Here is a 24,528-nt window from a genome sequence, read left to right as displayed (position 1 = left end):
AGTCCGAATACAAGGCTGACATGATGACTTTACATTTAATATTTGCATTTGCTGCGCTTACTTGAAAATTGTTGCAGCCATCTCCGGTATTCATCGCGCGTACATTTTCATCTAGAGAGAAATAACAAGACGAGTATTTCCTAACTGTTGGTTTAAATCCGCCGACCTGTCAAGATAAGCATATCCTGTCTATTTTTTTTGTTTTTGTTTTTTGTATTTTTCGATTTCGTCATGGATGATTCATAGATACAAATACAGATATTGATTTATTGATTTGATAAACATGTTAAAGAAGACACAGCGTCAGGGAATTTTTCACAACTTAGTTGACAATTCCTTCACATTTTTACCATGTCTGCCAGTATAATGAGTTATATTCCATCCTCGAAGCCGTATAAGCAGGCTAATGGTTACATTTATCAAATTAACAAAATCGTTTATTGTTGATAGCTCGGTAATTGACGGAGATTTTCAGGCGGATATGGCGGCTCTTTACTGCTTCCCATAGCTTTGAAAATAACTGAGTCCTGGAGTAAGTCTATTACAGGAAAAACAAGCATTATGATTTTATAGCAAATTAAAGAAAATGTATAAATAAGACGTAATCTAAAAAACGTCAAGACATTTTACCAAATTGGACTGTAGGACTTGACGAAGTCGAAGAAGGCTCGTCGTCTGGACCCAACAGAAGAATGCAACTAGTTATGATGGTAACCGTGAAGAAAATAATAACAGCAATTATAATCCACTTGGTTATCTTTCCTATTAAAAGTTCAAAATATTAATTTAATTTTTACTGTTCAAATTTTGAAACAAAAGTAAAGTAATGTTTTTAGAAATTCTAACCACAGCATGTGCACAGGGCAGCACATGCATTGCACATGTTTTCTTTTGTTCTCGCTTGTTCGATTCGAAATGAAATGTGGAATACTGTCGGTTAGTGAACATCGATACTAAACACATCTGGCTATATGGATCCGTGGGCTAATATGGAAGATAAGATGGTTATCTTGTTGGAACTCGTCAATTTTTTCTCGTTCGTGTTTACTTAGCAGCAACGGAAATGATGCCTTGATGTTTTAAGGCAATGTACAGTACTTACCGTTGGCATCCAGTGGTTGGCAACAGCAGGTCTAATAACTCTTTCGACAAAGCGAGAGCGAGGCCTGAATTGAGTGAATTCAAAATTATTATTATTAAATAAATGCAATTTTCTGTAATTAACAATGCATAAGTTTGTTACTTACCATCACTTTGTCTATCTACAATACCGTACAATTCAGTTTTTTTTCGCGATATCTAATTGCACCGCACCAATTTTTTAAAATCATAAGTAAAAAATTATGTGGGGAATTTCATATCGGCACCTTTGGCGACCATGTAAGTTCCGAACTATCTAATTTCGCAGTTTTATTGAACACCCATAGAAATACGAATAGAGAGAAAAGTTATTTCCTCCAATACGTGATCCGAAACAAGACGCACTTTGTCCATCAGGAATGTTCCATGCATTAATCTCCTAGATTTGTTATGCTCTGTAACAACAATTATCGAATTTGGGTGATGGCTCTTTCATATGACAAAAATGGAATTATTGTGTTCCAGGACCAAGAAAAAAAATCCAAAATAAATCATATACACACACACAAGAAAACAAGTAGATAAAATAAAAAAAAAGTCAACTAATGACAGAGACCTGCCTTGGCTGCGAAACAATTTTTTAAGAAACGCAGAATGAGCTACGGATGTTTCTTTATAATCTGCGAAGAGGAAAACTAACACACAGGGTGGTTATTGTATCTTTTTAGTCTTCCAAATTCCTAAAGGCCTGTTGCATCTGCTCATGCAGTTCGTCGTAGTCTTGCTTGATTTTAGCCTCTCCGTCTTTAACCGGATCCTTTTAGAAATAATAAAATAAAATATTAGTGTTTAAAAGAATAAATAATAAAAATAATCTTTCCAATGAGAAATGAAATTAGAGCACACCTTAAACTTCATGGATGACAACTGGTATAGGATATTGCCCATAGATTCACGGATTGTTCCCCAAGTGATCTTGTTATCTGACTGGGAAGTGGACTCGACTGCATGTCGGGCCATGTCGTAAAAACCAACCATGTTTCGTAGCATACCCACAGTTTTGTAGAAAGGACAGAAACGATCGTAAGCCGAGTATCTGCCAATACAAAATCAATTTATATATTAATTAGCTGGTAATAATATAATATCAATAAGGCTAAATATGTTTCTATACCCATTCTGTTGTAGAAAATCGTCTTTTAGTAATTTGGCGACTTCCAGGGTAATCTTATCTGTTTCAGCAAGAGAGGCTTTGCCGACAAGTTGAACGATTTCGGAAAGATCTTCTTCCTCCTGAAGAATCTCCTTAACCTTGGTACGAAGAGGGACAAACTCGGGGAAATGACGCTCGTAGTGATCGTCCAAAGCCCGCATATATTTGCTAAAAAAAAAATTTTTTTAATGAAAACCAATGACTAAATCAGAACTCTAGAATATTTGGGACTATTTACCTGTACGAGATTAGCCAATTGACAGAGGGGAAGTGCTTACGTTGGGCCAATTTCTTGTCAAGACCCCAAAATACTTGGACAATACCCAGCGTAGCGGATGTAACGGGATCTGAAAAGTCACCACCAGGTGGAGATACGGCACCGACGATTGACACAGAGCCTTCACGTTCCGGGCTACCCTGGCATTTGACACGACCGGCACGCTCATAGAAGGAGGCCAAACGAGCACCTAAGTATGCTGGATAACCACTGTTGAAAAAGGGGAATGAATCGCCAATTATGAAGACAGCTAAAATAAAATACGTATCAGAAAATGAACATACCTGTCGGCAGGCATTTCAGCAAGACGACCGGAAATTTCACGAAGAGCCTCTGCCCAACGTGATGTAGAGTCGGCCATCATGGAGACGTTGTAGCCCATGTCACGGAAGTATTCAGACAAGGTGATACCTAACGACCGATGAAACCAAAACTGTTATCTCGTACTATTTAAGAAAAGGCTAAAATATTGTACCCGTATAGATGGAAGCTTCACGGGCAGCCACGGGCATGTTTGAGGTGTTTGCTACCAGGGATGTACGCTTCATGATAGATTCGGTAATGCCATCAACCTCGCATGTCAACTCAGGGAAATCACGAAGTACTTCAGACATTTCGTTACCACGCTCACCACAACCAACGTAAATGATTACGTCAGAGTTCGAGTACTTGGACAGTGATTGCGAAATGACAGTTTTACCGCAACCAAAGGCGCCTGGAATGGCAGTTGTACCACCTTGGACGCAGCTGAGGAAAGATAAATGTATGTTAACTTAGGCTGCGAAGGTAAACAAAATTAAAATATGATTCTTACGGGAAAAGAGCATCCAACACACGCTGTCCTGTCAACAAAGGATAATTGGCTGGAAGCTTTTCAACTACTGGACGCGGTTGACGTACCGGCCACACCTAATTAAGAGAAATTTGATAGACTGTAGTTACCCTATCAACAACACCATGCGTCGGTTCTTACTTGTAACATGGAATAACCGGTCTTTTCACCATCAAATTCAACCTCCAAGATTTTATCAGTAACATGGTAGTGTCCAGGAGAAGCGATCCATGTAACGGTACCTCTCGCACGCGGAGGAAGCATCATTTTATGTTTAACCATCCGATTTTCAAAAACCGTTCCGTAGATATCGCCACCGGTTACATGGCTTCCAACCTTTAACACATAAAATAACATATAATAAAAAATTATAGTTTCTTTGGAATGAAGTTCAGTCACCCTAATGTTGCACGGCTTAAAATCCCATTCCGCGGTGACGCTCAATGCTGGCGTATTAACACCACGTGGAATGTAGATACTTTGGGTGAGTTCGTTGATGTCCTTAAGTGGACGTTGAATACCGTCGAAAATAGATTCCATGATGCCAGGACCAAGTTCCACGGACAAAGGCTTGCCTGTTCTTAGAACGGGGTCTCCTACTGTGACACCTGAGGTTTCTTCGTATACCTACAAAAGTTCCGCTTTTGCTATTATTTGGTGACATATTATGAATGACTAGAGACTGACCTGGATGGTGGCCATGTCCCCTTCCAAACGAATAATTTCTCCTACAAGTTCAGAATAGCCAACTCGCACCAATTCGTACATAGCTGAACCAGACATCTTCTGGGCAGTCACAACTATAAAAGATGATTGTTAAGGAGCATATGTAAAACTAAAGGCACTTTCCTGTATACTTTTGTAACTGTATCTATATATATAAACTTTAATCTGGCTTTTTTATTTCTGTTGAAAAATAATTTAGATATGTAATAAGCAGCAAGCAAGAGCCTCTAAAAGCTGCTGCACTATCATCACATTAAAAGTTCTTGCCATGAAAAAATATTTGTTTTTTGATTGTTAATTTACAGGAATTTAGGTAGCAAAAAATTTGATTAAAATTCAACATACCAGGGCCGGAAACCGCATAGACGTATCCGTACTTTGATTCCATTTCTTCATCTTCAAGTTTGGGCAGCTTCGCCGCTCTATCCATAGCACCTGCCTATATACATTAGTAAACGCTTACATATTTATCCGATGTCAACTTTTCACGCATAGAAAATAGTTTTCCTACCATTTTTGCAAGAAGTTTTGTTCAAGTGAGCTTTAAAACGAGGAAGCTGATGACAAGACTTTGGTATCGAGTGAATCGCTCTCGAATCAAGTCGGAATCCTAGTCATGGGGTGTCAGAGTCAGCTGAGTGGTCACGCGACTTGAGCAGAGAAAAAGAGATCAAAAACTTGAAACTTGTCACTCGTGAACTTCCGTTCTGCCATCTATTGCCGACCACGTCTACAAACGAATGATATTTTGAAGAACGCAAATGTAGATGGTTACCCTAATCTGTTAAGTTTTCTACTTTATTTAGTAAAAAAGAAATGCCAAAAGTCTTCACACTGATAAGTCAGTAATCCTTTTCACGATTCCCTTTTTGAAATACAAGTTCGTGCAGAGGAATTTTTGGTAGATGGGGTAAAATCAGACGCTTTCAATTTTCAGCCGATCTCGCAAAATCCCTGAAGATTTTCACCCAAATTATCAGAAAAAAGTGTGACATTTAATTTTTCATTATAATTAGAAAAATAATTTTATTAAAGAATAATATTTTTTAAATAAATTTTTTCATTTGGAAGTAAGAACTATGAAGTTTTTTTCTGTAATAGGAAATCTGACTCTCATCTCAACCCCATGATCCGAACAGACGAACTGCAAATGTGGTTTTTTTTTCAGCTCAAGCTTTTCGTATTATCACAGACTGTGGTATTATAAACAGAATTGAGAGAACCTCGAACATAAAAAAGTGAAAAAATGGAACCAAGTGTGCTTTCGCTACTGGGAAAACAATTTGTTCGTGGAATTTCGACCTCAGTTTGCGCGTGTGGAAAACGCAATTTCAAAAAGTTCCCTATTTTCAACAAACGAGGGACCAGAGATTTTAAAGCACGACAAGCGAAAAATCCCCATCCTGATGTTCCTATTCACAGTAAACTGTAAATGACAGATGAAACACATAAGTATATGCTAATATGTTTTTTTATTTTTATTTCTTTAGACTATGGAGTTAGACCTATTGGTTATAAAGCTGGGACGTCTTTTGTGAAAATCAATGAGCTGGTTCCTGAAATCCTTGTTCCAGACTTGACTGGTTTCAAGGTAGATATTTTCAGCTTTTTCATAATAAATTTCACAAAACGGGATGTAATTTTTTTGTCTAGTTGAAACCATATGTTTCTTACCGTGTTAATGATATTGTGCAACCACCAATGACTCCTGAAGAATTGTTTGGTGCTGTCTACGTTAAGAAAATAACAGAAGACTTCAAATTGGCGAAACTTGGACCTGACAACCAGCCCTTACATCCCAGTCCTGAAGAAAGCCTTTCACCTGAAGAAGCTAAAGAAAAAGTCGTATCAATAAGAAGTGACATTGTATGAATAAATGTCTTTATTTCTCATTAAGTTTCCACTTGTGGATCAGTTAGAATACACAGAGCAACATAGATATCCAACCATATCTTTCTGATACAGGGTATTGACAACATTCATATAATATATAATAATATGTGTGATATTGTGGGGCAGGGTTCGTCGCTAACACGTTTGATACAGAAAAGGACTGTTTGTCAAAGGTTATTGCTTGACTAGGTGTTGACTTAATTCACGTATCGTCAGTATAACAGCATGATAATTCTCGAAAAAAAGTGCATTCCTCATCGTCATGAGGGTCTTTCATTGTTTTCATATCCTGGACGAATCGTTTCTAAAACGACAAATGAAAAAAACTGGCATGGGTAAAAGGGAAAGATGATTTGAGATACTGGAATAACAAGGGTCTTTTTTTGACACAACTCAGGCCGCATAAGGATTTGATTGCTCGCCTAGAACGAGTAGTTTATTTGTGTACATTACGACGTAGAGGGAAGGGGAGATGGTGTACATCAAGTTCTTTTCAGATTCCCCTCAGGTTTTTCTCAGCCGTTTGCAATGAATTTATTTATTTGTTCATGGTGGTGTGGGACTTAGATTGCAGGCGGCTAGAGACGAGGGCAATCGGCACCACTCATCCAACTCGGAGGTGGTTTTCATCATCATAGCCGTCATTTTAGGATCGTCTGGATCGTGATCGGGTGAAACTTCCAAACTTCCTTCCGCCTCGGCAATGGGATGGCACTGGGCCGAAACAGGCGTTCCTAACTGCACCGGTTGTTGCTGGGCTAGTTTGTATGAGACTTGGCGCAAAACCGGCCTGGTTCGTTGTTGTTGTTGCTGTTTTTGTACCAGCTTCGACTGTTCTTCCCGATTAAACTGTAAACAAAGGGCTTTGTGTTCTCGGTGAGTTTCGGCAAGCATCATTGCACCGCCTCCCCCACTAGAGGAACCTTCCGGAGCGGTTATTCGTCGTGGGCTGGTAGGAATTTGCGCCGTTCCCGCCGGTTGACACATTAGTCCGTCAGAGGCTCGTCGTCCCTCATGGAACAAAGCAGGAAGTTCTAAACCTTGCAATCGTTGTTGCTGTTCGGTAGTCTGCTGATGTGACTCTAATGTCGATACACCCGCTATCGCAGTTTCAAAAGTCGATCCTGCGCTGCCCATGGGAGACGGACATGATTCCGACCAATCCTCGACTCCTTCGTCTACGGAGTAGGTGTTGCTTTTGACTACTTTAGCAGGTAAAGGTGGTATTGATTCCATCAAAGGAGAAAGGAGCGATCCACCTACGGATCCTCTTTCCGAATCGACGCTATCGCCACATGCCGAGTCTCGAAGAGGCGGACTGTGGGTCCATAAAGGCGGGCGTCGGCTTGCACTAGTGACTGGTAAAACCGGCTGGTCGGACGCAGTAGCCGTCATTTCAATAACTGATCTTCTTTGCTTTGATTGCGAAGATTGTGGTAGTTCTCCTGTTGCCGATAAATGCATCCGCCGTTCCAGCAGCAGATAATAGATGGCGGCGTGGTGATCGTAGCGTTGGTGAAGTACCGACTCCTTCGTTTTCACGGGATCGACGCCGAGAGATTGCATCAATCGCAAAATTTGTTCATTTACGGCTTCATCCGGTTCGTTTCTAATCGCACCTTCCAGAAATACTGACTCCTCCTGTATGCATGGAGCTTCCGTTAGCATCCAGCGATGCCGTTTGACCTGCTGGAGGCCACAGCGCTTAGTTGGATCCACTACCAGCATTTTCCGGATCAGTGACTCGCAATCTTGTTTGACGAAATAAATGAAATCAGTATTTATGAGTGCATGAACGAGGCGAGGGAATGAGTAATGAACCGCTCACCTGCTGACAGGAAGTAGGGAATCCGGAATCGTCCGGATAGGACTCGATCGCGAAGCGCCTGTAACGTGGCGCCGTCGAACGGTAGCGCTCCACAGACCAGAACATACAGCACCACGCCCAAGCTCTGTACAAATTCACGATAAACAAAAGAAAACAACAAGACGTTATTTAAATCATTTTTGAAGAAAAATAAAAGGCGATCGATATGCACAACGATGACGATTGTCCACTAAGCCTAGTAGGTCTAGTATTGAATACCAACCCAGATGTCGACTTCAGGGCCGGTGTATTTTTGCCCGAGGAAGACTTCGGGAGCTGCATAGGGAGGCGATCCGCACCACGTCTCTAGATGACGGCCAGCCGACCAAAAGTTGCTGAAACCGAAATCAGCGATCTTGACGTTGCCTTGCGCATCCAGCAACAAGTTCTCGGCCTTTAGAAAAATGGGGGAAAAACAATGTCAGATAAACGAAATAGATTCAGTAGCGTGGAAGAATCAAGCGTATGATTTACTTTGAGATCTCGATGGACGATTTGCCGCTGATGACAATATTCAACAGCCGAAATAATCTGCCAGAATTTGCGACGAGCCATCGTTTCAGACATTCTCCCCTGCCTCGCGATATATTCTATTGCCAGAAAAAAGAGATCACGAAAATAATATCCAGTCAAGCCAAAAAATTCAACAAAAGGACCGTCGCCGTCTGTATGACGTCCGTCAGATGACAACAGAAACATTGACGTAAAAGACTTGTCAGACGTGAGCGATCCCAACCCCCTCTCGATCCGGATCTAACATCGCCCACGCCTGAAATCTTTGGTCAACAGGCAAACACAAAAGGCGGATGACGTTGGTTGTAGCCCACGGAACTCGACTTGCAAACAGCGCAGAAAAGACCGGCCGTCGGAACGCGATAAAATGCGTCTCTGACCTTTTTCGGTCTAAATTTCGAGGGTTACTTTTTCGGTGACGTACTTACGTGGGCGTACCACGATGATGACGTAGATCGACTTGAAGAGGTTGACCTTTATCACACGCCTACAGCCCCACTAGTTCAATTCAACTAGGTACTATTCTTCAACTTTAGTCTTATCAAACCCAGCACTTAGAACAGAGTAGAGTGGCAGTCGGGCACGCGAATGGCAAATCTGTTTTCAATTTGGGTCGGATCGTCGATTTCGTCCAAAGCGATAAGAAAAATGTTTAACTCCAAAATGGCCTGAAATAAGAACTGAGGAAGGAAAAGTCAAATCTTTCTAGCTATTCTCAGCTCATGACCGAACCAGAGGACGTCTTGTCTCATCGTTAATGACGTCAACTGTCACGTGCTCTCAGCTCAGTTTCTTAAATGTGAACGGCGTCCAAAAAACTCTCTCTATAGATCCTTTTCCCGGGCAATCTTTTTTTTTTTTTGTTTTTTGTTTTGTTCGTGTTTTCACTACACTTCATAAGTTATTTCCAAAATTTATTCCCCGTTTGATTACCAGGAATGCGCACACGGGTAAGAGACATAGACACACAGGAAGGGGAAAGAGATTTGTTCTTAACTTTCCCATGTTTCGTCCGAAACATGGTAAGGGCAAACTAAAGAAAAGCGAACTGGAAAACCAATGTCTATTTATGCGGAGAAGGGGCTGTCATTAGCACTTTGCCATTTTCATTAGCTGTTTTCCGTCTGACTAATTCAAAAGCATACTACGGTTGATTTGGCATTTCAGCTTTTTCAGCTTTTATGTATTTCTATAACTTTCGTCACGACAGAAGCAGTCGTGCTTTATTGTCACGACTGATCTTCTGCAGAACACAATGCCCTCCCTAACGTAAATTCTTATTCGATCTGGTCGGCTTCTACGACATGCTCGCTGCCGGATGGTGATGTTTGTTTTCAAATCGGGAGAATGAGGGCTCGTTTATTTATGGATGTCTGGTATAGTAGGGCTGTAGGAGGAGGCTTCCAACAGACAGAGAATACGCTATAGGATCGATGTCACCGAACGCATCTGCTGGCTAGATTCAAGGACTGGAGACTGGAGTGAGAGTTGGACGAAAGTTTACAGTCGTGATTCACAAGTCCCGGCAAGGTGGACCGTCCCCTAAGGTCGATTGGAATTATCCATGAAAAATGCATGTACAAGATGCAGTTCAAAGGGCACCTCCCATTGCATTATGATCCCACGCTTGGCAATGGGCTTCAAATTTCTGCTCTTCGTTAAACAATAGTTCAGTATGATAATTCAACTGACTCTAGCGCAGTCAGAGGGGGATAGGTTCAACGTGTAGGAGTTCCAAAAATGTCTTTAACAAAGTTTGACGTGTTCGTTTGACGTCATTGAAAAGCTCCGCTTTCAAAGGATTCCTCCGTCCTTTGCACTGGGTGGCGTAGCGTACAGAAGACGACGAAAATCCCCCCCAACGCTTTTCAATTAGAATAATCCTGGTAGACGACGATAGAAAGCGAAACAAGTCTGCCCGGTACATATGCACACCAACCAAAGGTTGCTAAGTTGCAGCATATCGGTTCTTGCCAATTTTTTGCTATCGGAGTTCGTTTGCCAAAACAAGGAATTTTTAAAAAATAATTTTCTTACGTCATGCTATAATTCAACGAGAAACAACACGAAACAAATACAAGGCGCGGGAAATCAGGATTTTTCTTTAAAGAATTCAGAGTCAACAGATCAATAAACGGCTTAGCACGTACTGGGTTATCCACTTTCGAGCGTCGCGTCTCCTTTAACAATCAGTTCCCAACAGAAATCTGGGACAAACGTGAAGAACGTTTGACGTCAGACGGCTACCATTGACGTGAGTTGCTCGACGACCTTTTTAGAGAACTAGACGCCGACAGCGTACAACAAAAATCTCCATAATAATAGCCAAATAAAAATCGCTTGGTATTGACATCCCGCCAGTCCTCTCCCTCCTCCGGGACAATAAATCAGTTTCTCCGGAAAAGTGCTGATAAAACTTTATGTGGGAGCCTTTTAACCTAAATTTTCTGCCTTTTTACTGTTTCGTTAAACGTTAGGGTGAATCAGTCAATACTATTCGATCTGTTTGGCTTCTGAAACCTGAATTCTTCTGCCATTGTAAGGTGACAATACGGCGATCGTCATGAGACCTTTTGATTTAATCAGGTCTTTCCATTCCATTAAGGACGGGAGCCATCATATAAGCGAGCGAGGAAACCGTAATCAAAGAAGACACGAAAAGGTAAAGCAACATATTGAGAAGACTTACCGAATATTTCCCCCTGTCTTGCGTACTCGGACACCAGGTAAAGCATATCTTTGGTCTCCATCACCTGAAAAACAGAAGCGATATGATCAGACCCGTGATATTTTATTGTTACTGAGTGTTAATTATACGTATAAAGCTTTTTGAAGATTTGAACTTTTTTTAAGTTCACGAAAACTTTAATGAACTCACCTGATAAAGACGAATGATGTTGTCATGCCGCAACATCTTCAATATTTGGACCTCGCGGTAAAGTTTACGAAGGTTGCCTTCGTCCAATTGGCTCTTGTCCACAATCTTGATCGCCACCTATAAGCATTTAAACACGCAATCGAACGGGTATTAAATAGCTGTTCAGAATGGTGGTGTCTCTCTCGAAAATTTCACTTATAACAAGCAAACGACGCCAAATCGCCCCCCGGAGAGGCCATAAAAGCAATTCCACCATACACACTAGCCCATAAAAAACTTACTGGCTTCTTTTTTCAGTCCCATTGGACAAAGATTGTGTAGTCTATTTTGACAGTTTGCTTTTCTACCGGTAAGTTCAACGATTGTTTTGCCAAAATGTTGACGAATTTCGAATTGCAACCTACGTGTTTTTTCTCTCACCCCAAACATCAAGAGTTAATGCTGGTAGCTTCTGATGTCATTAATGATTTATCGTTAAATGGGCATACATCGAACAAGAGATTTATCTCAATGCGTGTCGCAAAAAAAGAGCAATTTGCTACGTATATTGTATACGAATTTGAAAACTAGCGTTGATCGTGCATCGTTCGATTGGTTAATTCCTAATAGTTAGTCCAGACTTAATCTAAAACGTCAGAGAAAAAAAAAACTGCCCGCTATTCGTCTTGTTTATCGATTTTAAAACATAGTGCTGACATTGGCGTTGTAGAAAAACAAAAACGAACAAAGGAATTGAAAGGCAAGCGAAGAAAGACGGCACTCAAGCTTCTACCGTGTGTGACCTTTGGATGGGGATTTATTGAACGGTAGCAAAGTTTTACAGACGTTGAATCTATCGTTCGTTGATCAACCTTAGAATAAAGATCAAATCTCGCTATGTGTACTGCGTGACTTTTGGATGACATGTGTCTTGTTTAAAGTGCAAATAAAGCCAATTCGTGTTTTGATCTATAATAATTTTAGTTGGTTTTGTGGTTTAACTTCACGTATTTACTAGAATGGATGGTGAATCTCAGCTATTTTATTCTACACTGAGAATAAAAATTTGTTTTTGTTCATACTGTACTAAATGGGTGAAAACTACGGAGAATGCGGGAATGGGAAAACGAATAGGAAAATGTGGGGAAAAGGTATAAATAAGTGCAACAAGAGCTGTAGCTGCGTAGAGACGTAAAAATAACAGGCACCGTATCCGAGGAAAAGTCCTACAAAAACTTTGCTGCAGAGAAGGGCCAGGTAGTCGAGCAGAAATTGAATGATTTGAAACGCCCGCCAAAGATTTTCGCATCGGTATGAATGACGACTTATTATTTCCTCTAATTGCTCTTCTAGAATCTACCTTTGTGCCTCTGGGATGGGAACACATAATTGAACGACGGCTATTGTAAAAGTATAATTCCACGACGAGAATAATTAGCAAAATGAATTTTTTATCGAGATATATCAAAATATTGAATGTTCTGGCCGCAAGCGCAAAGAATATCGAATTTATTCTCGTTTTTGACGGCAATATTTGTACTACTCAAACTATCGAGCGTCGTTGGGGCAACGCTGCTAACGTATAATAAATAAGCGGAGAGCGATAGCTTTCGAAAACCGATCGATGAGTTCGACGCACATTGATTTACCTCTGTTTTGGTGATGCGGTGCTTAGCCAGTTTGACAACAGCGAAATTGCCGCGTCCAATAGTTCGTTCGATGTCGTAGAAACCTACACGGATAGGATTGGTTTTGTTGCCCGTTGCGCTTCCTCCGTCACTTCCATTGCTACCACAGCTACCTACTTGCTCCATCTTCACCATCTTCATACGTCCTTCATCGAAGTTCGAGTAGATCAGGTCACTGATATGATTAGTCGTCTATCTTGAGCCCGATGTTTCTGTCTGCTGTGTTGTTCTGCAATCTGTTGCAGACGAGCTCAGACTAAGACATACAATTCCGTCAGCTCATTCCAACGTTTGGTCCCTTTAGAAACGAAATAGGATTCCGCTTCTCACCCTTCGTAGTTTTTCTCTCTTATTTTTACTCCTCCTTTTAGCTTCTTTTCTTTCTAATGCGTTATTCTTTTCTCTTTTCTTTGCAATATCTGCGTTGGAAGCTGCAGGGCTGTTGTTTGTGGAGGTATTTGGCTTGTCGTTGTAGCTATGCACTAATGAGATCCGTTGCCAAGCAATGTTTCTAAAGCGAAGGATAGAAAACACACTGGACTCTTGAAAGTAATGGCAAAATAGTCACGAAGGGCAGTACGAGAAACGAGACGGTAAGAAGGCGGCCAGTGGCCACAAGTCAAGCGCACTTTCTGGGCACGAAAACAATAATAGGCGGCCGAAATCGGTCCCAAAAGATGGCAAACACCTTTTACAGCCCCTTCCACTTCCATCTGAACCCAACGATTCCCAGAGGAGTGTTGACGATCGTTTTCATTCTTGGTGTCGTGGTAAACGTGCACAAGCCCTCGCACTGCGATTCGTTTGAGACAATGGCATTCAAACTTTGAAAAAAAGATAAAACATCATGAGGCGACAGGTCGCACTCCGAAATCCACAGAAGAGACGGCCGAAAAAGAATGCTAGAGAAACTTGTGCAAGGCTATGTTTTCGACACGACTGACAGTGGCCGACTGTGTTTTCTCGACTATGCTTCCACGAGCTTGAAGCGGAGCAAAAGGCGAAGGAGGATATTTCTGAGTTGACATCCCACCAAAAGGCAGGTGGAAGAGACGAGTGCTCCTCCTCCCATGTTATGAGAAGCAGAAAACCTAAAAGGAAGGGTGGCAGTGGGAGGAAGCTTGCGTCAGCAATGACGTCAATGGCGTGACGTCGGTTACCGACTCCGCTGCGGCTTTTATCGATTGGTTTTGTACGCTATTCCCTTCCACCATGGATGTTTTCAGCTATCCGTTCGCATCGATAGAACGCAATCGACTATTTACTCTAGAAAACCGTTGGAAGAAGAGCGGAAGGGGACGAGGAGGTAGCTAAGATGCTCTAACGACATGGTTCTAATCGGCTTTCAAAGGAGGACCTTCACTCTACCTACAGCTCTAACATCCATCACATTCGGTTAACGTGGAACGCGCAGCTTCCTTTTATTAGTAAAGAGTCGTTCTTTTTTTTTTTTTTTCGTTGTCAACGAACTGGTCTAATCCTCAATTCTTCGCACCAATCAATGTAGATAGCAGCTGCCCATCGATCGGCAATTATTTACAACGCAAAAAAAGAAACGGATTCACGCAATCTTTCTCTCTGTTCTTAGCAGGGAATATCAGTTCGTATAATCTATATGGGTTAAAAAACAAAACATGAAGGACGTGCCACTAGTTGTTATCACATCTCCATACTGTCGATGTGGCATCAACATTGTAGAAGACCATAGGGACATGTACACACAATGTATCTGCAAGTCACAATAAAAGACAAGACAACCGGAAACTTTATGGACTGGCATTGATAGATAATAACTTCCCGATAGCCGATTCAAGACAAAGCCTGGACGTAACTGGCATCGCTCCAAGTATTACAACGGGAGCAAATCAACCAATAAACACCTTGCATCATCTTGTGAACGATACCTGTAACGAGACCAAATAACAAACCAGAGAAAGGGAATTAGAGTCTGTCTTTAATTCTTGCTACAGTGCATCGAGCTGCGCAAATATATAGCAAAAGAAAAAAAAGCGAAGGGAATAAAGAAACTAAAGAAATCTTCCTCATCTACTGTGAGTGTACACGAGACTGATTTCGACTTGACGCTATGCTTTTCATCGTACAGCGAAGGAGTTGACGTGTAAGAATCGAACGAGCCAAACCTACGGCATAGATTAATCCTTTGACAAAGGAAGCGCTCGCATAGTTTTATTGGCCTGTGTCAAACGCGTCGTGACGCGCAGACAACCCGTTGACCAATCACTCGTATTGGCGCTCTGACGTCAATGCAACAAAGAATACGTTTCAACCGAGACGACTCAGTTGGATGGTTGCCCATCGAGGAGTGGAACGAAGGAACGTGCCCCCCTCCCCCCTACTTTCCTTCAAATCCACTTCGTCGTTTTCTCCCGCCATCAAAGACATACTAGCGGGGAGGGGTAAGCGTGAGTTTGTTTACCTGCTGACGTATACACGCCACCTACGATGGCACAAAGGCGGAGAACAAAGCGCAGAAGAGGCGGTGCGTCTGGAACAACACGGACTCTTAAGGGAGCCACGTCGTATCTGATTAAATAACAAAAGATCATTATGTAGATTTAAAGAAATCTGACTGAGAGGGTGATAGAAATTCTTTTAAAATTCTCACTTGAAATAAATTCCTGGAATCCCGTGGGACCCTTTTTCATGACCAACAACCCTTGATTGGTTTCGTACTGAATATTGCCACATTTTTAGTGACCCATGGATTCCGGATGAGGCGGAAACAAGCGATTCGATTTCCGTCGGAACGGCCGTCACGAAATATTGGAATAACATGGCACCTATAAAGGAATGGGTTAATTTGAATTGGTGTTAAGGTAAATAATGTAACTATACCTTTATCACTGATCACCTCATCACCTTCAAGGGGTTGTACCAACGACGAACTCTGTCCGAACGAAAATTTGTCAATTCTGTGTGAATAATTGAATCTCTCATCGTCTATCATAGGAGATAAGTGAGCGTGCGCGCGCATCGGCAAAGGTAGAACTTTCCCTGCTGTTACATGAAAATTACCCGCCACCTTTGTCAATTGTAATTTGCCATGTAACCGACAGGCGTTAGAAGGCTGGTTTGGCACAGTTTCCCTACATTGAGACATTATTATGCATGTATTAGCAATTGATAAGAAAACTTCTCATCTCATGTATTTCTTAGTTCTTCTACTTCAGACCTTGATGGCATTTCTCCAAAGAGTTGCTGGTAGCCAGATTTCCACAACAGCTGTTGGATTCCATGAGGTTTATCTCTGAGAACACTGTTGAGCCTTTGAGCAGCCTCAAAGTGGTTTCTCTGTCTAGGGCTTAACTGAAACCAGGTGTTTTCCTCTGTAAGATGACCAAAACTGACAACACTCTGCCCTGTAGAATCTAAAACATCTGCTCCAATATCTGTAATAAAGAATTATAAAGAAAAAGAAATACCAAGAAGTAGAATTACACAATCTTACATCGGCAGGGCATTGCAACTGTTAAATCAACGTTCAAGTCCATTCTAGTGTCAAGATCATCATCGGGAACAAAATGAAATTTCACTCCAGAATGTAAAAAATCTTTGATTTCTGAGAAAACTAAGTACATGATGATGAAAACACAGATGAGGGAAACTAGAAAAACACAACATGGTGAGGTTAAATTGGTGTTGTATCATAACTAATTTGATAATTATGTACTTGTGCCTCCTGACATTGTTTTTTCTTTGTAAGTATCTGGAACCTTAGGAAAGGCATCAAGTTCGATCACCGCTTTTATTTTATCTTTCCTTCGTCGTTGCATTTTGAGCAAGATGTAATAAATTGAGTGTGTGAAATATTAATAATTTTTATCAAGTGCTTTCATCACACAAATGATGACGGACAAGAGCGAATGATGGATAGTTGAGTATCGTTCTGTATCAAACACTGACTGTTTTCCTGAAGGCCATACATCATATTTTGTTAAACTCGTTTTTGTTATATTTTTACTTTTAACTGTCAAAACTCTAACGGCTGGGAACTCAATCTAACCATCTAACCAAACATGACTTGAAGATAACACATTTTTTTTTTTTTTTTAGATTAGGTGCTTCCTACAGCAAGGCCTACTTAATGCTTAAGGCATGTAAACTCGTATACCTCCTATGGCGGTGAAACGCCAGACGCGTTACCTGGCAAAAACTAATCAGAGGAAAAACAAGGGTTACGATGACACCATCTGGCGCTCGCTACTGCTACTGCTTCGAAAACCTAAATAAAGATTAAGCAAAAACAGGGTTTCCTTGTATTTTTTAATTAAGAGTATCTTAGAATCCTTAACTTTTAGTTAAAGAATTCCAGTAAGTGTAGAAAATCACCTCTTTGAAAAAGATTTGTGTCCACTAAGTAATATTTTCATCATTACATTTCACCATTTCAATCACATTTGCATCTGTATTAGCAGGTATTTGCTTCAATTTCTGCGTAAATTCGCAAGGTGTCGCGTTTGACTACAAATAGTCGGCGCCATCAATTCAAAGCAGCCGAGTAGGACTAATAAAAACGTTGTTGTTGATACCTTAACCGATAAATAGTTCGTGGTTCTTCTCCTTGGCCCTTGCTTATAATATAAACTTGAAACATCTGTGTTCATCACGAATGCCACCAAAAAAGAAAATTAAAGTTGATTCCTCTCGAAATCCTAGTGATGATGGAAATTTGGAGTCGGACTGCGAAATAAGAAACCCAATAGAGCAAAAATCGAAGACGGCCGATGAAAAGAAACCTAAAAGAAAAAAAAACTCATCGACTGATGCCGAAAATATTAAAGTTACCCAAGTTTTTCAAAATAAGACAAGCACAGAATTCCATGAACAAGATTTTGGCAACACTTCAAAAACCCCAGATGGAAAAAAGTGGAATACTAAAGTTGTTACATGGAATGTTGATGGCTTGCGTGCTTGGATCAAGGTTTGTGAGGAAACATATCTTCAAAACAGTTGTCCAAGAAATCTTATATCTATATATTTCATTTTTAGAAGGGAGGGTTGGATTACCTGGAACATGAAAATCCTGATATTCTTTGCCTGCAAGAAACAAAATGTTCAAAATCTAAACTTCCTCAAGAAGTTGTGGTACCAGGTTATCACACATACTGGTGTTTTTCAGAGGCAGATGGCCATGCTGGCCTTGGTTTGTATACCACGGTGAAACCTGACACAGTGAGTTATGGCATTGGAATTCCTGAATTTGACAAAGAAGGCCGTTTGATCATAGCAGAGTATAACACATTTTATGTAGTCAATGTTTGTAAGTGAACTTATTCTTATTTATTTATTTTTTCAATGGATGTACAACAACATTTTTGTAATAGATGTACCAAACTCTGGAAGAAAATTAGTCACACTTGACAAGCGTTTGAAATGGAACCCAAAGTTTCAAGAACTTATTAAAGATCTAGACTCAAAGAAACCAGTATGCATTAGGTTTATAATTTATTTATGGCACAACTCCTTAATTACTATGTACTTAGTTATTACTTCATACATACACTGTTTCAGGTTATCATTTGCGGAGACATGAATGTAGCGCACCAGGAAATCGGTATTTATAGAACAATGCTTTCCTAACTTTATTTCAAGCTTACTTATCGAATTATCGTTAAACCAAAATAATAATTAAACAGATATTGCGCATCCCAAGTCCAATAAAAGAAATGCTGGGTTTACCCAAGAAGAACGTGACGGTTTTTCTGAATTACTCAAATCAGCTGCCCTCACTGACTGTTTCAGGCAGAAGCATCCGGACGTGAAGGGTGCCTACACTTTCTGGACCTATATGGCTAATGCTCGTAAGAAGAATATTGGATGGTAACTAAACGTATAACAAAAACTCCCGACATTTTTCTTGAGCATGTTCGCGTTTTTTTCTTTTTTCCTTAGGCGATTAGATTATTGTTTGCTGTCCAAGAAACTAATGGCGAATTTTTGTGACTGTTGCATCCGCAGCGAAGTTTATGGAAGTGATCATTGTCCCGTCGTTTCCTTTCTTCATCTTTGATTTCGCACAGCCAATATCGTTCTGTCACTGGCATCTTTTTGACCTTCTCGATTATGCTGTTCAATCTGATTGAGTGAAAATACTTGCAAGAAAACTTCCATTAATACAAGGAAAAAATAAAACGTAAATTTGCACCGAAAGGCGAATTTGGAGGCTAGACATGTTGTGTCTCATCGTTCTTCAAACGATTGCCTGTTGAAAAATTAAATACCTCTTTCTTAAAGAACTCTTATTTGGCTTTAGATAAAGCAACCATTTCGTCACTTTCTAGATAACATGGCTTACGAGGATTGTGTAGAACCATAGTTTTTAAGTTCTTAACCAGGAAACAGGACGTCAGTACCTAAGAATACATTATGTAATAAGGAAGTCTTTGGCATCTAAACTACTCAGACATTACAACAAAAGCTAGCTTGTGTATTTAAAAACTCAAGTTAAAACCGAAGACCAAACCCCCCAAAAGAATAAGAACTGAAAAAAATATATACTTAGGCGCTCGAATCAAAAAAGCCCCCTTTCTTTGTTAATTTACTAAGACCTATACGACTCTTTTTCAACGGTTGAGTTCCCGACAGATCGTGTTCTACATCATCTCCACTAGAAGAACAAAAAATTTAATTTGTTAATGGCAGGTTTGGCAAGGTAGTTGTACAAAAAAAAAAAAAAGACTTACTTTCTGGAATTTTCCTTGGAAGAAGGCTGACTTCTTTTACGACCCAAATCAAACGTTTCGTTCAACATCCGGTTTTGTTCTTCCTGTTGTTGAATTCGGTTTTGATCTTCCTTCTGTTAAAGAAAAGGTCAATATTTCATGCAGTGCGTTAAGCACGAGTACTTAAATAAATAAATAAATATAAATAAAAAAAACCCTTACCAACACATTATCTGTGGTAACATTTTTACAAACTCCTGAAGCACTACATCCACATTCAATAGTGCATGCGCGATTATCCCTTGAACAGATACAACTTTTGCAGCCTCCTGTACTACACGAGCAATGACTCCGACTTAATCGCTTGCCAATTTTCTTGGCATGTTTATCGAGATCAAACATTTTCGGAGGAGCTTCATCTTCTTCCTTGAGCTTCCTAATCCGTCTAGCCATAGGAGTGTTGCGCCACTCTGGATCGTCATCCGAATTGTAGTCGTCAATTTCCTCAACATCGTCGACATCCACAGGGACGGGACTCGGCTTGCGTTGGGTGGTTTTAGGCTTTTTGGGTTTGGAGGGAAAAAGTGGGGCCCTGCAGAACGATTTGTTGAATAATGACGAGAACAAATGAAATAGAAGGATCTGTGGCTACCTCATTTCCAGTAATGGAGGTTTTTGCTGCTTTAACGTTTCGATTTCATTCAATGCCGAATGCAGTTGCTCTTGCAAAGTACTGCAACGCTCTAATTCCTCTTGCTGAATCCTCAAACGTTCCATTATATCTTTTTCACTTATCTATATTCAAATTTAATAAGATGAACGTTTCGGCTAAAATGCTATTAGCACCATTTAACCTTATGATCTGCAGATTCCTTCAGTCCAACTGGTGGTAGTTGTCTGATGAGAGTCAACATCCTCTCCTCGTAGTCGCGGCTTATTTTACTTATTTCGGATTGATGTTTTTGTTTCATTTGCACATTCTATAATAAAATTTTAAAAAATTTACCAGATTACATCGAATACGCAAAAGAAAGTTTACCTCCAGATTATAGTTAGAAATTTCATGCAATGCTTCGTCTTGTTGTCGTTGAAGATCATCAAGTTCGCTCCTTAAGTCTTCTACCTCTGAACTGAGCGTGAAGTTTTCCACGCGTGCAGCCACGGATTCTTCGAGCAAAATTTTCAAGGCAACCTTCAAAATTTATTTTTAAAATAGTCAAAAATTTTTTTAAATGTGGAAAAAAAAACTATACTTTAGCTTCAATCATAGTCTGCAAATAATCCAGCCGAGTTTTCGCCTTGTTTTCCAAATCCGCTGCTGCAATTTTTTGGTTTAGTTCGTTAATTTGTTCACTACGTAATTCTATATCTGCTGCAACATTCGTGATTTCACTCTTCAGAGCTTGGAGGAAAGCGTCATTCTGGTCAAAGCTGGCGAGTTTAGCTTCAAGTTTGCCTAGACGTGTAGCTAAAGTTCGCCTCGACTCCTTCAAGGAATCGAGTGCCAATTCAGCTTCTTTGGTTTTGATAAGCAAATTGAGTTCGCCCAGCAACCAAGCTAAAATGGAACAAATGATTAATAATTTGAAGGAAAAAGCTGTTGAATGACCAATACTTTTGATTCGCTGGTCGTTTTCAGATGTAGTCGATGCACTTGAAGATTTGTTTGGTTTTGTTGAATGCAAACTAAGGGCCTCTTTTAGCCGCTTGGTGACAGCCATGGCATCTTCCATTTTACGCCGAAGAACATTCTGTTGTTTGGCATGCAGCACTTCCATTTTTTGGAGTTGGCCTTGGCGTTTACGGTCCTGATCCTTTAGTCGAGCCACCTCACGGTCTTTTTGCTGGCGCCACGTCCTGAATTTCTCATTCTCTTCACGCATTTGCCGTACAAGCTTTACTTTTTGTGCCCGCATCGCTTGAATATCGTTGTTGAATTTTTTCAACTGCTCTTCAGTTCTCTCTGCGGTTACGAATCAATGGTTATAACGAAGGTGGTTTAAAGAAAGTTTTATTTTACGTTTAAGTTTGATGATGTTCGCTTGTTCCTGGATCTTCTTTTTCAACTCGGTGATTTGCGGTTCGAGTTCCTGGAGCCGCTTCCTTCGCTGTTCGGATATTTTACACGCGTTAACATTTCCACTAACTTGTGCTAAGAGGCTAGCTAGTTCTTCCTTTTCTTGCTGCAAAGCAGCGATTTGATTTTCCAGTTCACTCACTGTTGCATCATAATGAGCTTTAACTGTACTGTACGGCCCCTCTTGATCTTGAGTCATTTTATTGACCATATGAACTTTTAGAGCCAATTGAGCATTAAGCTCCTTCAAATCGTTACTCAAAGCAGCTTGCCTGAGTGCCATGTCAGCTCCCAACTTTGACAGACGCCTGTAATGTGCAGTAAGGAAATGATCATTCAGCAATCATGTGTTCAGTTCAGAAAATCATACTTTGGAGATCCTGTCGATTCGGAATCACTGTCTTTGTTTTCTTTGTCGGATGCGATACAACTCTGCATGTCGTGGTTGACTTGTTCAATTTCGCCTTTCCTTTGAACATCTTGGATTTCATCAATCTTAGACTTCAAATTCAACATTTGCTCTATTGCTTTCGGAACACTAGAATCGCCGGTATCATTAAAAGTTTGGTTCATGGCTCCGAGCGTTCGGTCCAAGTTTACGGCTTGTATCTAGAAATAAAAAAACCTATTATCTAACCTTAGGACAGCTGGCAGATTTGTTAGCGAAATACCTGTAACTCTTCCAGCCTCTGCTTCATTTGCATGTTGGCAGCGTCTGCCAGAAGTGCTTTCTCGCACATGTTTGTGTTTTCCTCCAATGCTAACTGAAGAGCACGGGTGAGATGTATCTTCTCTTCTTCTGCAAATTTAAGTTGCTGACGAAGTTGTTCAACTTCAGCAAAGCTTGTACTTCCATTACTATTTGCTGCCAAAAGCTGCTGGACTTGAGCCCGTAGAGCCATAACTTCTACAATTGTCGGGTCTTGATTAACAATTGGTTTGTTTTTAATTTTTCTGGCGCGGTCGGCATATCGCAGCGTGCTCAGTGTTTCCTCGTAGTTCGAGTCGGCTGGACTCACGCAAGCAATCATCAAAGTATGAGAATTACCGCCTAGGACAATGGGAGTATCGTTAAATTATCGTCATATTACTATTACTTTCTGAAATTGCCTTATATCAGCTTTAAAAACAAATTAAAAAAAATAATAAAAATTAAGAGGGTGGAAATACCAAGAGAATCTTGAAGAAGCCGCGTGAGTTTAGAATCTCTGTAAGGAATATGCCTAGGATTGCTTTCGCATAGCGCACTAATGACATTTCCTAAAGATAGCAGTCCTTTATTAATGTTGACTCCTTCTGCGAATCTCTCCCCAACTGCATGCGTTTTACTGGCTCTCTCAGATCCCGCGAGATCAACCAAATGAAATTTTGAGGTTTTAACGATTGACGAACTGTCTTTGTTGATCTAGAAAAGTAAAGGAAATTCTTTTTATGTACTGTCATTTCTTGAAGAGCATATGAAACAGACTTGATTTATGGTAAGAGTGAAAATAGCGTGCGATCGACTGCTCTGGTGATTCATAGCAGTTGCTCCTGTGCGCCTGTTCAAAGAACCATTTTCTAGGCACTTTAATGTTTCTTCCCATGTGGAAACTGGGGTTTCAGTTAGACCATTGATTTTGATTCCATTTTTGGGATCTTCTCTGATATCTACTTCTTCATTCCTAGACTTAGACAAAAGGTCATATACTTTTTCCATATAGAGCTAGGGAAAAAAAAAGTTAGTTAAAACCAATGCAAACAAATTAAACAATAAAAACTGCACCTCAAGAAAAGAGACATTGATATCAAATGTAAGGCTTGCATCTTCATCCATTTTGTGGAATAAATCTTTGACTGCTCGTTGGATGATTCCACTGTTATCAGACAGAACTGCACTTGTGGTGCTCACCATGTCAGCAGTTCCCATAGAAAATGTTTTCCCTGAGCCAGTTTGGCCATATGCCAAAATGGTAACATTGTAACCCTTGAATATTTTGCCCACTATCTTCATAACAGCAGTTTCGTAGACTTGGATCTGGCTTTCCTCTGGACCAAATACATAATCGTAGGTGAATGCTTCGGTTGAACCTTTGACCGTCACTTGTGGTTGGTTCAGCACTTTGGTAATAAAATGCTGGGATCCCTCTGTTATCTCTTTGGGGACTAAAGGCCGTATTCTTACTGCCTGCAAAAATATGATTAAAATGGTAGCACCAAATACGTAATTACGAGGCAAAAACCAAACGTACCACTCGAACGGGTATAGCTTTGTCACTCATTTTTACTTTACAACACTTGCAACACTTGCTACACTTGCTACTTACAACTTTGTTAACAAATGAAACGAGCTCTATAATAAAATTGCGTTCTCTAAAGTCAAAATATTGACAACATCAAACTAAAACATCATGAAGCATTCTATAAAATTCAATTCGATTTAAATTACTTAGTATAATACGTATGCTTGCAACCGCCCCGCCAACTTTATTCTTCAAACCTTTCTTTACCTTTTTATTTTTTGAAAACACCAGGGTTGCCAGATATCTTATTTGTGACAACGCTGCCAGATTTCAAAACAGAAATCAGAGCAATTTTTGTCAGCAGCAGCAGAGTAATAGCAGAGTAATAGAATACAATTATTATTATACAAGTATTCTATTACTCTGGTTATAGAACTACGGCTCGGACCCGTGTCCAATGGGTAGGTATATGGGCGAATGGGTAGGTCTTCTCGGCAAAAAAATTGGATCCGGTGGGTAACGGTTCCTAAGACTTTGTGCCCACTACCTACCCGGGTATCATGTGGGTAACACAATTTCGAAAACCGTTTCCATTACCCG

General features: G+C 40.3%; 7 protein-coding genes across 8 annotated transcripts; 2 read left to right on the top strand and 5 right to left on the bottom strand.

Annotated features, from left to right (window-relative positions):
* Positions 1–247: 247 nt before the first annotated feature.
* Positions 248–1,141, bottom strand: LOC116919540. The gene is made up of 3 exons (XM_032925562.2): positions 847–1,141; positions 631–762; positions 248–538 (listed from the first exon to the last, which is right to left on the bottom strand). The coding sequence occupies exons 1-3, from the start codon at positions 881–883 to the stop codon at positions 438–440; spliced, it is 270 nt and encodes an 89-aa protein (XP_032781453.2). The 5' UTR covers positions 884–1,141; the 3' UTR covers positions 248–437.
* Positions 1,142–1,395: 254 nt separating this feature from the next.
* On the bottom strand, positions 1,396–4,796 carry LOC116919536 (V-type proton ATPase catalytic subunit A). The gene is made up of 12 exons (XM_032925556.2): positions 4,640–4,796; positions 4,474–4,567; positions 4,090–4,202; positions 3,802–4,029; positions 3,544–3,738; positions 3,385–3,479; positions 3,046–3,317; positions 2,855–2,981; positions 2,532–2,780; positions 2,255–2,461; positions 1,987–2,176; positions 1,396–1,897 (listed from the first exon to the last, which is right to left on the bottom strand). Exons 1-12 carry the CDS (start codon positions 4,640–4,642, stop codon positions 1,805–1,807), a joined length of 1,866 nt encoding a protein of 621 aa, XP_032781447.1. The 5' UTR covers positions 4,643–4,796; the 3' UTR covers positions 1,396–1,804.
* A 448-nt stretch (positions 4,797–5,244) lies between these two features.
* Positions 5,245–6,067, top strand: LOC116919539 (39S ribosomal protein L41, mitochondrial). The gene is made up of 3 exons (XM_032925561.2): positions 5,245–5,549; positions 5,619–5,719; positions 5,782–6,067. The coding sequence occupies exons 1-3, from the start codon at positions 5,375–5,377 to the stop codon at positions 5,998–6,000; spliced, it is 495 nt and encodes a 164-aa protein (XP_032781452.1). The 5' UTR covers positions 5,245–5,374; the 3' UTR covers positions 6,001–6,067.
* On the bottom strand, positions 5,988–15,490 carry LOC116919534 (serine/threonine-protein kinase SIK2-like). 2 transcript variants are annotated; one of them, XM_032925555.2, is made up of 7 exons: positions 15,384–15,490; positions 11,280–11,396; positions 11,091–11,154; positions 8,363–8,478; positions 8,112–8,282; positions 7,850–7,973; positions 5,988–7,772 (listed from the first exon to the last, which is right to left on the bottom strand). In XM_032925555.2, exons 2-7 carry the CDS (start codon positions 11,313–11,315, stop codon positions 6,568–6,570), a joined length of 1,716 nt encoding a protein of 571 aa, XP_032781446.1. In that variant the 5' UTR covers positions 11,316–11,396; positions 15,384–15,490; the 3' UTR covers positions 5,988–6,567. The 2 variants fall into 2 exon arrangements, with proteins under 2 accessions (XP_032781446.1, XP_032781445.1); XM_032925554.2 differs by lacking the exon at positions 15,384–15,490 and adding an exon at positions 12,908–14,058.
* On the bottom strand, positions 15,340–16,740 carry LOC116918500 (endoplasmic reticulum-Golgi intermediate compartment protein 2-like). The gene is made up of 7 exons (XM_032924222.2): positions 16,638–16,740; positions 16,416–16,571; positions 16,140–16,356; positions 15,972–16,053; positions 15,803–15,854; positions 15,573–15,747; positions 15,340–15,490 (listed from the first exon to the last, which is right to left on the bottom strand). The coding sequence occupies exons 1-7, from the start codon at positions 16,738–16,740 to the stop codon at positions 15,340–15,342; spliced, it is 936 nt and encodes a 311-aa protein (XP_032780113.2).
* A 669-nt stretch (positions 16,741–17,409) lies between these two features.
* On the top strand, positions 17,410–19,117 carry LOC116919538 (DNA-(apurinic or apyrimidinic site) endonuclease). The gene is made up of 6 exons (XM_032925560.2): positions 17,410–17,888; positions 17,957–18,227; positions 18,292–18,392; positions 18,479–18,521; positions 18,604–18,787; positions 18,860–19,117. Exons 1-6 carry the CDS (start codon positions 17,577–17,579, stop codon positions 18,975–18,977), a joined length of 1,029 nt encoding a protein of 342 aa, XP_032781451.2. The 5' UTR covers positions 17,410–17,576; the 3' UTR covers positions 18,978–19,117.
* Positions 19,118–19,373: 256 nt separating this feature from the next.
* On the bottom strand, positions 19,374–24,206 carry LOC116919532 (chromosome-associated kinesin KIF4). Its single transcript, XM_032925552.2, has 15 exons — positions 23,938–24,206; positions 23,472–23,873; positions 23,175–23,411; positions 22,877–23,111; positions 22,378–22,757; positions 22,077–22,315; positions 21,650–22,014; positions 21,245–21,592; positions 20,883–21,187; positions 20,669–20,821; positions 20,484–20,609; positions 20,282–20,424; positions 19,852–20,221; positions 19,651–19,763; positions 19,374–19,574 (listed from the first exon to the last, which is right to left on the bottom strand). Exons 1-15 carry the CDS (start codon positions 23,965–23,967, stop codon positions 19,466–19,468), a joined length of 3,555 nt encoding a protein of 1,184 aa, XP_032781443.2. The 5' UTR covers positions 23,968–24,206; the 3' UTR covers positions 19,374–19,465.
* Positions 24,207–24,528: the final 322 nt, after the last annotated feature.

The sequence above is a fragment of the Daphnia magna genome, linkage group LG3 (genome assembly GCF_020631705.1).
Source record: "Daphnia magna isolate NIES linkage group LG3, ASM2063170v1.1, whole genome shotgun sequence".
In the NCBI taxonomy this organism is placed as follows: domain Eukaryota; kingdom Metazoa; phylum Arthropoda; class Branchiopoda; order Diplostraca; family Daphniidae; genus Daphnia; species Daphnia magna.
This window is presented reverse-complemented; position numbering and strand designations above follow the sequence as displayed.